At 50.9% G+C, this 16,053-nt stretch overlaps 1 protein-coding gene across 7 annotated transcripts in view; it reads left to right on the top strand.

The window, feature by feature from the left end:
• ALPL (alkaline phosphatase, biomineralization associated) overlaps positions 1–16,053 on the top strand; it is a 53,689-nt gene that overhangs the window by 24,077 nt on the left and 13,559 nt on the right. For 6 of the 7 annotated variants that reach the window (XM_087446635.1, XM_087446631.1, XM_087446632.1 and 3 more), the window contains 4 exons: positions 10,154–10,318; positions 13,928–14,047; positions 14,385–14,500; positions 15,698–15,872. In XM_087446635.1, the coding sequence (XP_087302761.1) occupies positions 10,258–10,318; positions 13,928–14,047; positions 14,385–14,500; positions 15,698–15,872 (472 nt within the window). In that variant the 5' untranslated portion in view covers positions 10,154–10,257. Of the gene's footprint in view, positions 1–9,476; positions 9,499–10,153; positions 10,319–13,927; positions 14,048–14,384; positions 14,501–15,697; positions 15,873–16,053 lie in introns of those variants that run through there. The other variant, XM_087446636.1, reaches the window with a different exon arrangement.

Genomic DNA, 16,053 nt, shown 5'->3' with positions numbered 1-16,053 from the left:
GTGTGTGTGTGTGTGTGTGTGTGTGTGTGTGTGTGTGAGAGGGAGAGAGAGACAGAGACAGATCTGGTCCTCTCAGGAAACATGGAGCCCCTTGACTATAAGAACTGGGACCTCCACCCCTTAAGTAAACACCCCCCTCACACACACACACAAGTGGGGTACACAGCAGGCAGGTGAGGTTTTGGTTTCTAGAGTCTTAGAGCTAGAAAGACCTCATGGGGCCTTCCAGGTGAGCAGTTCTGTGAGGGAGCCCGGGGTAAATGGCTGCCTGGCCGAGTGGGCAGAGAAGGATCTGTCCATTCTCAGCTCCAGCCCCTCATCTGCCCCACTTGCCCATCCTTTGTCCATCAGTCCGTCCTCCCCTGCCCTGTAATCGTAGTGCTGCCGACACTCATTGAACACTTCCCATGTCCTAGGCTCTGTTTTGAGTCTTTCCACGTGTTAACTCACATAATCCTTACAACACCCTGTGGCTTCTCTTCGTCTCTCACTTTGAGGATGAGGAGCCTGAGGCAAGGTGGGGTGGGGTCACTGGCCCTGGGCTACCCAGCTCGAGAGGTTCAGAGGCAGGATCTGAACCTGGCGGCCTGCTCTGGGGCCTGCCCCTACTGCTGCTGGGCTGCCCCTCTGGCCGCTCATCATTGACTGGCACCCTTCTACCCACCTACCAACATTCCCTGCCTACCCGGCCGGCCGTGCGCAGGCTCTGCCAGCCGTGGGGCTGCTGCCCTCAGCGGAGCTCCATGCCTGCTCTCCAGGAGCTCACGCCACGGTAGGGAGGCGACAACCAATAGTTCTCTAAGGTCTTGAGCCGCTGGGGTTCTGGGAGCTCGGGGAGGGGCCTGGGCTGGGGTGGAGGTGCAGGGCAGCCCAGCAGAGCTGAGGTCGAGGGGGAAGGATGGTGGGAGGACTTCGTCTGGTGGACAGCAGGGAGCATTCCAGGCCAGGGAATGCAGTGTGCAGAGGTGTTGAGGCTGGAGGTGCTGGCAATGGCTCATCTCCTCAGAGCCCTAAAGACGCAATCGCTTGGCAGCAGGCGGGGCTGACTCCAGGCCTCCCTGGGCACTCCCACGTCTGTTTTCTGCCGAGATGGGGTGCTGTCAGCGGCTGGAGCTCTGAGCCTTGCTCTCTCCCCAGCACCTGGCCCACTGCCCTCTGGGGAGGTCCCTCCTTGCGTCTGACCTGCAGCCCACTCTGACCACAACACATCCCTTCCCAGGCCCTTCACCCAGAGGCTGCTTCATGGCAGCCATAAATAACTTCCGTCAGTGAATGGATAAGGTCACGGCCAGCAAGCCCTGCCAGAGACGCTGGGCTTGGCTGAGAGAAGGATTTCGTGTCTCCTCTCTCTGACCCTGCAGCCAAAACGTTCCTGGGCAGCTGCTGCAGCCCAGTTCAGTGTTGCAGGAGGCTGCCAGCCCCCATCCCACTGCCCACGCCCACCAGGAGTACAGCGAGTACTCAGCACTCAGCCCAAGCTCCTTGAAAGAGCCAAGAAGGCCCAGCTGACAGCCCAGAGGATGCTGGCTCCGGGCTGCTTCTGATTGTTCCCTGTGTGTGTCTCTTGGGAGTAGGAGCTGGGCGACCTGGGCAGGTCTTTCCTCTTCTTTGGGCCTCAGTCTTCCCATCTGGGCAATGGGATAATCTCTAAGGCAATGTTTCTGGAACTAATCTGCTTGCAGAATAACTTGCCAGGCCCCGCCCTAGGAGGTTCTGACTGAGGAGGTCTGGGATGGGGGTGCTAAGAATTTATTTTTTTGAGTTGTTAACGTCTCTTTAATCTCTTTTTAAATTTGAATACAGTCCCACCATTATATTAAACCTTTTTCTTTTCCAACACTCCCTTAATTCAAATCTCATCAGATCCTCATAACACCTAGCAATACAGGCAGGCTGGGGGTTATTAGGCCCTGGATGAATTTTTACTTATATACAGACTTTTAACTGCCTCCCAGATCACTGTAAAGAACATTCCCATCGCCTCAGATAGTTCCCACATGCACTTCCCAGTCTATACCCCTCCCTGGGTAACCATTTAGGAATAGGACTTTTTCTACAATTACCCCAAGTGATTTTTGTGGTGTGGTACCTTTGGGGAAACCTGCTCAAAGGACCCTCCCCCGCCCTGACAGTCCGGGACTGTGCACTCTAGACTGGGGGCTCCCTAAGGACCAATAACCGCCCCTCTGGCCCTGCCGTGTACTGCCAGGAAGCGCAAGGTGACACTCCCTGGGTCTCATATGGATTTATTGGGCTGGTGGATGGAGGATCCTTGGAGGGTGTGCCGGGCCCAGGAGCGGGTGGGTGGGGAGGGTCCCTGGGTGAGCTGTGGAGGAGAGACCCTGGAGTGGGGGTGAGCCCTGGAGGGGTCCTGCATGGAGTGCTGTGCAGGGCTTTGCTAAGCACCTGCCATCTGGGTGACCCTGGGTCATCTCCACCACGGTCGCCCGGGCTTCTCTTCCCTCACCTGGCAGGGGTGACAAATGTATCTAGCTCTCAGGGTGGTTAAGAGGATTAAAATAAGGTCAGCTATGTCACACTCAGCACAGCGCAGGTGCTCTCCTGAATGGGAGGCGGATGGTGGATGGGTAACGCAGCAGGCTCCGAGGTGCGGGACTGCCCCTCACACAGCGGGGAAGTGATGGGGCTGGGGCTTGGACCAGACTTGCTGGCTGTGTGATGCTTGACTGAATGACTTCCCCAATAAACCTCAGTTTCCTCATCTGTCAAGGGGGCTAATAAGCCCCACTCTGCCTTGTGTCACTAGGATGTTGTGAAGGTCTGATGCAAATTGGGAAAGAAAAATGTTTCGTGGAGTAATGTGACTGGTTTTCCTGTTTGCATGGTGAGCTCAGTGGCCTTTCTGGGATCAAGAAGAGGGGACCTCCCTTGGCACTGAGAGGGTCAAAGCATCTTCCCCTGACCTTGGATGCTTTGTGCCATGCGATCTGAGGCGTCCCAGGAGGCGGGAAGCATGATCAGACAGTGCCTGGTCTCGTAGGCACACAGCTGGCTTCACTTCTCTGAGCCTCAGTTTCTGAATCTGTAAGATGGGAACCACAACCACCATCCTGACTTCATGAGATGCTGTTGGAACTCAAGAGATGGATACGGGGGAGAGGCACTTTGGAAGCAGAAAGGGGTCCTCTGGGCAGGTGACAGCTCAGCTACCTCCAGCCTGTGTGTGCTGACTCTTGGGTGACTGCTGGCTTTGGGCCAAGACCTGGCCGAGACTTGACTGAAGCCTCCTTCTACCCTGCAGGGCTGGTGCTATCCCAGTTCCGAGGCAGTGCGGGAGTTGGGGTTACAGGCTGTGGAGGCCGGCAGATCTGGGTTCAAATCCCGACTGTAGCACTGCACCTCTGAGCTCCCGTTTCCTTTATCTGTAAATGGGGACACTAGTACCTCGCCCGTATGGGGCCTGGCACACAGTTGGTGCTCAATAAGAACAGTTTCTCTTATTCTGGACATGGGTTCACCCCTCTGGCTGCTTCAGGGCAGACTCAGCTTCCAGGGCTTGTAAATGTTTTGGAGCAGCCGCTGCTGCTGCTGGGAAAACCAACTGTGGCCCCAGCCAGGGGCTCCTTTCCTTCTCTGCTTTTGTCCCACAAGGCGTCCGGCACAACAGCTGGCACACAGTAGGTGCTTTTTCACCCTGGCCGGTCAGGAGTCTCCGAGAGGACAGAGACCGTGCCCATCCTGTTCCCCCCTGAGTCCTTAGTACCTAGAAGGGAGTTGGGTACACAGCAGGTGCTCAGTAAATGTTTGGGATGAAGAACGAATGAATGAAGTTGTATGAACAAGCATCAGGTGGGGAAGGACTGGGCTGGGGGAGGGGAGCTTCGTGGGCTGTCCCCCCTCCCATTCCATCCCTCCTGGGCTAATCCTTAAGAGATTAACCCCGGGGGACAGAGCCGGGTCACGGCCACTGACCCAAGGCTTTGGGGCAAGCGTCCAAGGCTCGTGTGACGGAGCGTGTGCAGTGTGTGGGGGCTGCTCCCTGGGGCCCTCTTCCCCCCCGAGATGGCACTCCTGTCCCCCGCCCTGGACATGGCCGTCACGGCGGTCCTCAGCCTCGTCCTCCTGGTGCTGGCCTTGGGCCTGCTCTACTTCTTCACCTGCCGCCTGGCCAGGCCGCTCAGGTAGGAGCGCTCCCTTGGCCCGACTCCCTCCGCTGCCAGAGCTGCTGTTTGCTCTTGTGGGATAGAGAAAGGCGGGCACTAGTCTCTCTCCCTCTCTGGGTGGGGAAACTGATGCCCAGAGAGGTTGAGTCAGCCTGGGGTTGAATTGCTCTTGGCCATGGACTAGCTGCGTTCCTTCGCTCAGTTTCCTAAACTGTAAAACGGGCTAACAACACTTGATGTGAGGATAAAGTGAGATCACACATGTCAACTGTTGTTAGCACAGGGCTAGGTACAACATGAGTACCCAAGAAATGGGAGGGATTTTTATCAGTCCTGTTATTCTGTCGTTTGTCCTGGACCTTTTGAGACCCAGCCCAGGCTGGCGTTTTGCCCGACGCCAAGAGGCTCTCGTGCCCCTCCCGGGCCCCAGGATGCTGAGTCAGTCCTCAGGCCAAGGCCCAGCCCCTCTGTTCCCTCCCCTGCCCTGCCAAGTAGCTGCTCCTTCTCCCGGGCTCTGGGCTTCTGCACACTTGTCATGAATAATCAGGGCACGTAGCTGGGAGCCTGGCAGAGACAGTCCAGCTGGGAGGTGGGGGGCGATGGGGCTGGCACACTCTCGGAGGCTCCATTCTGAGCTCATATAGCATTGGCAGAGGGTGGTGGGCAGCCGGGGCCCCCGCAGCCCCAGACTGGGCCCCACGGAGCCCATCACCCAGGGCTGCCAGAGAGCAGACTTGGAGCTCTAAGTGGGGGTGGGAGCCATGTGGAGGAGCCAGCAGGGGAGGCTCTGGCTTTTGGAGGGTTTTCTGGATTCCCACTCCCTTCTCCTTTCCAGGCAGAGGCAATGGGAGAAGGCACCTGTCTGTCTCCAGGACAGGCCCATCTCAATGCCACATCCCTGGGGCCAAAATTCAGAGCATTCCAGCCTGAATCATGGGGCTTTTCACTAAGTTAGCGTTTACAGAGCTGCTTCTGAGCACGGAGTTGAGGATTCAAAGATGAGGAAGACAGTCTTGACTCTCAGAGATCATCAGGCTAACAGAGAAGAGAGACTAACAAGAATAATTATGCAGGGCTGTAGGGGCCCTTTAGATCTCCTGGGGCCACCCTTCGCTTTTATTTTTCCTTATTGTTTGTTTTGGACCCGAGGTGCAGAAAGAGTTGAATAAGTCATATTTCTCAGTGCATGGTGTACTGTCATGAGCTCAGTTTTTGTTTTATTGATTCATTTTCCCCTTCATCCCTGCTCCCCAGGACCAATCCCACTACTCCCTGAAGGTTCTCATGCTGATGTGTTTAATATGTTGCTGAATTTGTGTGAGTCTTTGTAAATTATGCCATGTTCTGTGAGTGTGGTTTATATTTACATACAGGGTACTGCATTTTATTCTTTACATTCTTTATTCAGTCCTATGTTTTTAAGCTCTATCCATGCTACTGTTTTAACTTCTGGTTTTAGTTCCACTGCCACATAGATATTGCCTCCACTACCCTTTACTAATTCACTCCCCTAGTTATGGACAGAGAGTTTGCCCCCAGATCCTTATAATCATAAGCCAGCGTTAAAGGGAATATGCCAAAAGTTTCTCCAGTGAGTATGATGGTTCTGTAGGTTTTGGTATAAAGTCTTCATCAAGTTAAGGAAATTCTTTTCAATTCCTGGTTTTCTGAGGGCTTTTGTTGTATAGTTGTCTTCTGTCTTCATTCACTCATCCTAGATGATCTTGTCAAGTTTCATCAAGGCTTTAAATGCCACTTATATGCCCAGGGTTCCCAAGTGTACACCTCTAGCCAAGACCCCTCTCCCAAGTGCCAGACGTGTATATCCATCTGTTCACTTGATATCTCCACTTCTGAAGGACATCGCAAACTCAACATGTCCAAAACCACATTCTTTATTTTCCCCACCAAATCTACTCCATCTCACACCTCAAAAAACCACCTCAAATGCTGAAAGACTGCATGCTTTTCCTCTAAGATCAGGAACAAGGCGAGGATGTCCACTCTTGCCTCTCCTATTCAACATGGTGCTGGCAGTTCTAGCCAGTGCAATAAGGCAAGAAAAAGAAATAAAAGGCATAGAGATTGGATAGGAAGAACTAAAACTGTCCCTATTTGTCAATGACATGATTGTCTACATAGAAGATAGCAAGGAATCCACGTAGATACACACAAAACTCCTGGAACTAATAAGTGAATTTAGCAAGGTCACAGGATACAAGGTCAAAACAGAAAAATCAATTGCATTTCTATATACTAGCAATGAACAATTTAAAACGATGCTATTATTATAGCTCCCCAAAAGTGAAATACATCGATATAAATCTAATAAAACACATACAAGATCTGTATACTGAAGACTAAAAAGAACTAAATGCATGGAGAGACATACTGTGTTCTTATTTGGAAGACTGAACATTGCAAAGATGTGAACTCTCTCCAGATTGATCTACAGATTTAATACAATACCAATCAAAACTATAGTGATGGAGAACAGAGCTGGGGTTCCCAGGTTTAGGGATGGTGGAGGGGAGCTTCTGTGACTACAAAGAAAAAGCACAAGAGAGTTTTTGGGGGTGGTAGAACCATTCTGTATCCTGATTGTGGTGGAGGTTACAGGAATCTATACATGTGTTAAACTTCAGAACCTTTATTTCACAATTGGGGAACAGGAAGCCCCACACCTAGGGGGTGACTGTTAGTACCTTGTTGCCTAGTCTGTAATCAGCAACCCTGTGGTCAGAGTTCTGCTCTGCTACCTGTTTGTTTGTAACGTTGGACAAGTCACTTCTCCTTTCAGAGCCTTGTTTTTCTCATCTACAAAGGAGATCACATGTCCCTCTCTGTCCACTGCATGGGTTATTGGTGAAAAATCATGGTGAAAGTCTTTATAAATGCTGAAGTATAGTACACAGGCCTTTTTCACTTTGTCTGTGTCCTTTACAGATTGTTTATATAAGCTCCCAGAGAGTAGTATTTTTATTCTATTGAAGCATAACATACATACAGAAAAGTATCATAAATCGACAGCTTGTTGGGTTTTCAGACTGAACCCACCATGTAACCAGCACCCAGATCAATCAACAGAATTTTACGAGCACCTCACAAGTCCCCTCTGCCCTCTTGTGTCCCCACACCCCTCAAGTGTAGCCTTTATCCTGTCTTCTAACACCTTGGTTAGGTTTTATGCTTTACCTAATGGGAATCACACCATACGTACTCTTGGGTCTGCTTCCTTAACTCAACTTTACCTTTGCAAGATTCATCCATGTTGTTGTGTAGAGTTGTTGATCATTTATTCTCATCGTTGTGTAGATTTCCATCTTCTGAACCCACGCAGTGGATTTATCCGCCCTGCTGAAGATGGACATGGTTTTGAGGCCATTATGAGTGTTCTTGTACATGTCTTTTGGTGAACATGTGTGCATTTCTGTTGGACATGAATGGGTCGGAGGGCATATGGATGGTGTCAGCTTTGGTAGATGCAGCCGGTTTTCCAAACTGGTTGTACCAATCTACACTCCACCAGCAGTGAACAGACACACTGGTCGGTTCCACATCCTTGCCAACACTTGGACTTTTCTGCATACACAAAGGAAGGATTTTGGGGTGATCCTTCCTTCCCTCCTGCATCCCTCCTTAGAGCACTGCCTTCCAACTGATGTAAATAGTTACTGTGCCAAGCACTGGAGTACAGACAAACGAGGCAAAGTCCCTGCTCTTAGAAGCTCCCAGTGTGATGGGTGAGACGGACCAGGAAAGAATTACTTTCAAAACAGGGAGCTACATGCAATGATTGAAGTGGTATGAAGTTCAGAGGTAGCATATTGGAATGAGTGATCATCCTGGAGGCTTCCTGAAAGAGGTGACTTCAGTTTTAAACTGTTTTGAACAATATTTTAATATATCGATGCTATATATCAATTTAATAACATTTTTTTCTGATGTTAGGATTTACTCCAGAAACGTTCGGAGACTAAAGTAGAACAAAAAAAAATTGGAAATCGTCTGAAATCCCATCACCACTCATAGTTAAGTGCTGTTAGATGTTAGCTGTGGGGTATTTCCTTTCACTTCCCACCCTCCCTTCCCCACCAGCTGGGTTTTTAAGGAGCCAGGTAGATGAGGAAAGGGGAGGGAAAGCATAAGGGTGTGGAGGGCATGTTTGGGGAACGCTGGGGGTTTTGTGGGATGGAGTGCAGTGAGTCTTCATCTCTGTGGCCTGGAGCACAGCATGCACGTTTTTAAGGCTGAATCAAGACCCCTTTTTCAGCGGTAGAGCGGTTCCTAATCTATCATGACGCTGTAACCGTAGAACATTTTGCATCACTGCTGTTTGCAACAACAAATGGAGTAATCATTTTTATCTTAGTTTTGGTGGAAATAATAACATTATTTCCCTGTGAAACTCTTGCCATTTAAAATTTCTTATCTTCCAGTAATTTATACACAACAGGGTTAGTACATTTCTCAGCTGCTGATGGGGTTATCTCTGGTGATCCCAATGGGATGACCACAATTTGAAAACATTCTTATGCCATTAATACATGCCCATTTTAGGCAATTTGGAGGAATCAAAAGAATAAAAAATAAAAAAAAAAGGAAATAATCATTCATACTCCTACTGCCCCGAGAAAACCACAGGTAATGTTTTGATGTATTTCCTTCCAGTCTTTTTTTTTCTTTTTTTACAGGGGAACATTCACCTTACACTAACATCTGTTGCCAATCTTCCTCTTTTTTCTTCCTTTTCTTCACCCTACTCAAAGCCCCAGTACATAGTTGTGTATAGTTGTAAGTTCTTCTAGTTTTTCTGTGTGAGCCACCGTTACAGCATGGCCACTGGTAGATGAGTGGTGAGGTTCCATGCCAGGGAACCGAACCCAGGCTGCTGAAGTGGAGCGCACCAAACTTTAACCACTAGGCCATCAGGGCTGGCTCCTTCCAGTTTGGTTTTTTGTTTTTTTTTTTTTTAGTGAAGATGATTGGCCCTGAGCTAACATCTGCTGCCAATCTTCCTCTTTTTGCTTGAGGAAGATTGTCACTAAGCTAACATCTATGCCAATCTTCCTTCATTTTTGTATGTGGCATACCCCCACAGCCTGGCTTGATGGGCGGTGTGTAGGTCTGAGCCCGGGATCCCAACCCGCGAACCCTGGGCCGCCGAAGCAGAGTGCGCGAACTTAACTACTATGCTGCCAGGCCAGCCCCCACCCTGTCTTTTTTTTAAATAACATTTTTAAAAAGTTATAAAGGTAACGTCTCAACACAGAAGAAAATTTGGAAAATGCAGGAAAGACAATGAAAAAACGGTCAGAGTCATCTGAAATGTCACTACCCAGAAATGATCATCCTTACCAGCCAGTCTCTTCCTGTATGTCACTCCTACAGTTTTTATATCTCTCACCATAAATGATGAGCTCTAGAAGAGAAGGTAGCAAATGTAGCTGTCCTGTAAGAGCAAATGTAGGTGTCCCTGTAAGAAAGGGGGGACTCTGTTTTGTCTCTAAGGTGCTCAGCCACGGATAATCAAAAGGCTGAAGACTGATGTTTTAGAACAATGTTTCTCAGGGTGTAGTCCATGAGCAGCAGCAGCAGTATCACCTGGGAGCTTGTTAGAAATGCAATCAGAGTCTCAGGGTGGGGTGGGGGCTGGTATTGCATCTATTTTAACAAGACTTGTACGAGATTCTGATGCATGCTACAGTTTGAGAAGCACTACCCAGAAAGACTGAACTCTGGTGGGTTCCGGGCTTCAGATGGATTGAAAGTGGGAGTTTACTTGGGAAATAGAAAGGAACTACTTTGCAGCATGGAACTCATTTATACTTATACAACTGTTTGTGTGATTAAGCTTCCTGAGGGAAGGACCATCTAGGTTTTGCATGCCACTGCCTAGCCCCATGCTTGGCCTGAAATAAGTGCTCAACAAATACTTAATGAATGAATCAATGAATGAATAAGTGAGTGAACACATGAACTCTGGAGCTGTCGCCCACATGTCTTTTTTTTTTTTTTTTAATTTCTAGGATCGGAACATCGATTAACGTCTGACCACTGCTAGCCCATCCCCTCCCACCCACGTCGATCATACCTCTGGGCTCCAGAGAGAAAGCAGGTCTTGCAGTGTACCATGATTTCACCCTTCTTAGTGCTGGCCATCGGCACCTGCCTTACCAACTCCTTAGTGCCAGGTAGGATTGGTGGGGGCACAGGCGGAGGGATGGGGAGACCTGGTGCAGGTGGGAAAGGATGAGGGCAGTGTCTATGTTCAGGGTCATAGAACCATCCAAAGTATTTAGGAGCTGGAAACAAATGTTCAGAGCAGGAAGTGCCAGCTCTGCATGTGCTAGTGTTGGATAGGTCACTCTTTTTCCCTTTATATTATCCCATTCTTTAATTGGGGTTTCTATTCTCTCTTGTCTCTAATAATCTGAAATTAACTTATTCTATAAACTCTTCCAAGTCTTGTTGTGTTCAGTCTCCTTTGCTTTTGTCTGCTTAACACTCTTACGGTAGCACTTCCTCATGGTTTGTAATTTTTGCTTGTGAACTCATCTTCAACAAGAGTTGTTCTGTGTTTTTTTTCCTATTGGAGATTCAGATGGAAGTGTTTCTACAGTGCAGCATTATGTTTGATCCTTTAATTCTAGACGAGTTTTATGTTAATTTCTCAGTTTGTGGTTCTTACACTATAAATTCAGACCCCTCTTAGATGTGGGTCAGATTTGGAGGGGAGTTTACATTTCTCATGCCAGGCTTTCTTTCCCTGTCCCTTCCATAGCTTCAAGGCCATACACGCACATTAAAACAGTTTCAACCTAGACCTGCAGCTGGTCTGACTCTTTAAGGGGCCCTCAGTGTCAGCTCCTTTTCACCTCTCTGGTTTTGAATTCCCTCTTTATGTCTGCCTCCTGGGGATTTCCCTTCCCTCTTTTCTTCCTTTTTCAAGCTATGTACTGTTCTTGATTGTTTATTTTTTTCATCATTTTGGTATCTTTTGTAGGAGGGGAGCCCTCCTTGGCTCAATCCATTATGTGGCTGGAAGTCCCCACTTGCCCTCCCCGAGCCTTAATTTCTCCGTCTGTCCAGTGGGTGCTCTCAGGAAGAATAAATTTCAACAGATGAGGAAATTGTGGTGCATAGAAGGGAGGGTCAGTCCTCACAGCATGTCAGTAGCAGAGCTGGGGATGGAACCTGAACTTCTGGATTCTCAGGCCATTGCTCCCTCTGTGATCCCATGATGCATTTCAGTGTGTATCCTTGGGGTTACCCATGTAACCACCTCCCAGATCAAGACAGAACTTTTCCAGTCATGGGACACCAAGGGCTTTCCTGTGTCAGTCCCAGCCAAACGCCCCCCAAGCCAAAGGAAGTGAGTAGGCTTACTCCTGCCACCATAGACGAGTTTTGCCTGTTTTGAACTTCATACAAATAGAATCATACAGTGCATGCTGAATCGTAAAGTACTCTTTACGTAGCTCATTATGTCATGGGCATTTGTGCGTGTCATTTAATGGTCTCGAGAAACAATGGTCTTCTGAAACTCAGTTGTCCAAAACCATCAATGCTTAAACTGGTCCTCTGATAATGGAGTCGGTTTGACATCTACTAAACCCTTCTCAGGGACAGGCCCTGGGATGACTCTGGTGAATAAGACAAGGGCTTGCCCTTGCCAGACCCCCAGTCTCACAGGGAGCCAATGGCAGGGAACCTGGCAAACTGGTGTCAGAGCTCGTGTTGAGAAGGAGCAACAGGCGCAAGACAGGCTGGTGTCAGCGCAGCCCTGGGGGTGGAGGGCAGGTTGTAGGTGGTCAGGATGGGTGGAAGTTCACCACCACCCAGATGGCACCCAAATAGCCGAAGAAGCTCCTTGACCAGAGCCTTGGCACGGTAGTGTGTGGAGGAAGGCAGGAAGGAGATCGGAACCAGCCCTGAGCCAGGGGGATCCCTGATCAAAACCACTGGCCGGGAGCACTTGCCCAGTCTTCATCTCCTCCAATCCTAACACTGCCTGTAGGTAGCTATGTTCTTCCATTTTCCTTGGGCAGAATCTCGAGTGGAAGGAAATTTCCTAAAGGCAAACAGCTGGATGGAAGGGCCAAGGCCCACCCGACTCCAGCTGGGGACTCTGCCTGCGGGGTCTGAAATGGGGGAGCTCTACAGATACCTTCAGAAGAGAGAGGTGGCGCTGGAGGCTGCCAGGGTGAAGGTGCCAGGAATCGGGGTGGGGGTGATGTAAGGGGAGGCCTCTTGGGGGAGGGGTGTGGTGTGTGGATGGACCAAGGTTTGAGGTAGAGATTCACTTCCTTCTGTCTCCTCGGCCGTGTTGCCTGCCCGAGGCAGGGGCACAGCTACGTAGATGTAGGGGTTTCCTGTTCTTCTTCAGCTCTTATCTCGGAACCCACAGTTTCCTCATTTCCCCATGTGGAGGAAATAATGGTAGCCACCCTATAAGGCTGTCGGGAGGTGAAGGAGCTTCTGCTGTGTGTGAAGCACGGGGCACTGGCCTGGAGACCATGCAGGTGTGAGGAAGGAGAGCTGTGCTCTTCACCCACAGCTGTCCCAAAAGGCCCCAAAGGGCCTGCCTGAGCTGGGCCAGAGGATAAGGATGTGTCCTCAGCCCACAAACACGGCCTTGAACAAGACCCTCCTCTGCTGGCCTCAGCCTTCCCTCTGTGCACTGGGAGGCCACTGAAAGAGAGAATCCCAAGGAGCTCCCGTATCTGGGCTTCTGTACTCTGGTGGGCAGGTTTGATGGGGCCCAAGTGCAGAGGAGAGCCCGGCAGACGGTGGGAAGGACCCTGACCCCCGTGGACAGGGACCCTGGGCCTCTGCTGGGAAGAAAAAGGGGTTCCAGGTCTGGCGTGGAATTACTAGGGGTGGAGGCTGTTGATCTTCTCCCATGGGTCAGGTGTGTCACTTGCCTTATCGTCCTCATAACGACCCCGAGAGGAAGGGGCAAACGATCCCATTTGACAGAGGAAGAAACTGAGGCTCAGAGAGGTGACTTGTCCACACAGCTGTACTTGGCATACCTGCGGTTTTCACTGAGGTCTGTCAGGCTCTGCAGCTGTGTTCTTTCCACTGGAAGATTGACGGCTAGACACACATGGACACGAGAGAGAGACAGAAAGAGAGAGAGAGGTTCCCAATTTTTCTCAAGATTAAGGACACAGAACGTCCTCTTTGCTAATTTATCCTAACAAGTGTGTGGCTCCTTTAAATTTGATACCTTAAACAAAAGGCAAGTCTTGCTTTCCAGCCCTGCTATTAATTCTGTCGCTAAGTCAGGTTCCTGCTGACCCTACTTTAATGAATAAGCCGAGCAGAGTTTATAATTGATGGCTGGATCTGTCTGGGGAGTCCTGCAGTTGGAAGGAGTTTGTTCCCTTGAATAGGTTAAACATTGCCCTCCTCATTGTGCTAGCACAATCCACTTGCTGCCTTAGCAGAATGTCTCTCTACTGGGTGGAAGGAAAGAGCGTGGGCTTTGGAGTGAAGCCCAGCTCTGCCAGTGTCTGCCAGAGCTGTGTGGCCTTGGACGAGTTGCTTGGTATCTCTGAGCCTTGGTTTCTTCAGTCTGAGACATGAGGAGAAGACCCAGGGTCCACAGGCTTTTTTAGGGGATTGGACCAGCGTGTGTTTATAAACCACATGATGGCTGTCTGAGATGGCAACTACGGCTCCCTCCCCAAGTCCAGGCAGCCCCGCCCTCAGGCCTGAGAAGTTGGGGTATCTGTAATGTCTGAGGATGAGAAGCTACCCCCGCCCCTGCCAAATAACTCCACCTCTCTGTACAGAGAAAGAGAAAGACCCCAAATACTGGAGAGACCAAGCTCAGCAGACCCTGGAAAATGCCCTGAGGCTTCAGAATCTCAACACCAACGTGGCTAAGAATATCATCATGTTCCTGGGAGATGGTGAGGCCTGGGGACCCAAGGGAGGTGCTGATGGGGGTACCCAGGGGGCCAGGTGAAGGTGAATGGGGCTGTGTTGAGGAGGCTGGGGTCCTGGGGGGGTGTTGAAGAGGATGGGGGGCTAGGCTGTGGACCCAGGAGATCTGCTCTGCCAGATGGTGCCCTGAGGTTCTGGGGAGGGAATGGAGAGAGGGGCCACCTGGTCACATTTACAAAGCTGTGCTCTGGTGCCCACTGCCCAGCGTGCCTTGGCACCAAACTAGAGAGCCATGGGTGCCTGAGAGGGCTGATTGCAGAGGCGGGGAGCCCGAGAGACTGAGGCCACCCACTCCTGTCTCAGGGATGGGCGTCTCCACCGTGACGGCTGCCCGCATCCTCAAGGGCCAGCTCCACCACAGCCCCGGGGAGGAGACCAGCCTGGAGATGGACAAGTTCCCCTTCGTGGCCCTCTCCAAGGTGAGCTCCAGCACCCCCGCCCACAGGGCCCCAGCCTCCTATGGAGGGAAGGGCAGAGGAAAGGCTTCTCTTAGACCTCTCCAGCCTGCTGGCAAGGTGCTCAGCCCTCCTGAGGTCTCCGTGTTCCCACTGTGAGATGAGGACAGTAGCAGCTACTTCCCAGGACTTTATATTGAAGGTTTTAGCTCATTGGTTTAAAAACCTGTTGAAGTATATCATCATAGAGAAAAGTGCGCTAGGGTGCAGCTTGAGTTTTCACAAACTGCAGGTGTCTGTATAACCAGCGCCCAGGTCAAGAAACTGAACATGACAGCAGCCTGAGGTCCCCCCGAGCCCCCTCCAGTCCCTAGCCCCCCACCCACCACCCTGACTTCTAACACCATAGATTGGCTGTTCCTGCTTTTGTACTTAATATAAATGGAATCATGCAGTGTCTTCTCTTTTGCACGTGGTTCTGTCGCATCCATTCTCTCCCAAGGTGGTTGTGGAAGTTAATTAGATTACGGATGGAAAGTGGTGGCTGTTGTTACCGGGGTGTAGTTGTTGTTGGTGGTGATGTTCTGTAATAAAGAGCCTCTAGACACTCTGACTCAGGCCGGGCTCACTTCTAGCGGAATAGCAGGGACTGTAATGTTTTCTGTGCCTTCAAGGAGCTCTGAGGCTAGTGGGGAAAGGAGACAGGCAAATAGTTTCAGGGTCTCTACTAGAGGTCTGAATGGGAGGGCGTGGGAGGGCCCCTTCTGCATTTCTCTATTCTGGATCCTGCCTCCCCCTCACTTTCCCTCCCCTTCCCGGGCGCCCTCCCCCAGCCCCACTCCTTCAAGAACCACCCCCCCCTTCCTTCTCTGCCTCCCACCCCACTTGCTGGCTCCTGTAGCCCCAGACCCAGAGAGAGGTCTGAGCTGACCCAGCCCCCACTCCTCTGCCAAATGGCTCCATGTGTTGGAGAGTTGCCTCCCCACCCCTTCCTGCTGCCCTGGCTGCCAGGGCACAGGGAGCAGGGCTAGGAAGCAGGCAGCTGAGTGATCCTCTGGCCCCAGGGGGACCTCAGTGGGTAGCAGGGCTCAAAGGCTGTGGGAGGCCTCTCTGTCTTCCTCATGCCCCAGGCCCTGTGGTGTGAGCTGGGGGAGGGTGGCACGGGGGCAGCAGGGTGGACCAAGGCCTGGCCATCTCCTGAGCCTCCTTTCCCACCTGCAGACATACAACACCAATGCTCAGGTCCCTGATAGCGCAGGCACCGCCACCGCCTACTTGTGTGGGGTGAAGGCCAACGAGGGCACCGTGGGGGTGAGCGCAGCGACCCAGCGCACCCAGTGCAATACAACTCAGGGCAACGAGGTCACCTCCATCCTGCACTGGGCCAAGGAGGCTGGTGAGTGGGGGTAGCGGCAGGGAATGGGCCCGGTGCTGTGACTTGACTGGGCCTCAGTCTTTCCAGCTGTACAATGGGGAGAGAGCAGAAAAAGATGCTCTCCAGGGCACTTCCAGCTCTAACGTTCTGGGAGTCTGTGACATATTCACGGGATCCCTTCCATGACAGGGAAGGCTAATGA

This window comes from Ceratotherium simum, chromosome 22, assembly GCF_057802395.1.
Source record: "Ceratotherium simum simum isolate JZ-2026a chromosome 22, ASM5780239v1, whole genome shotgun sequence".
Lineage (NCBI taxonomy): Eukaryota > Metazoa > Chordata > Mammalia > Perissodactyla > Rhinocerotidae > Ceratotherium > Ceratotherium simum.
The sequence above is the reverse complement of the archived record's forward strand: the minus strand, read 5'-3'. Positions and strand labels throughout refer to the sequence as shown.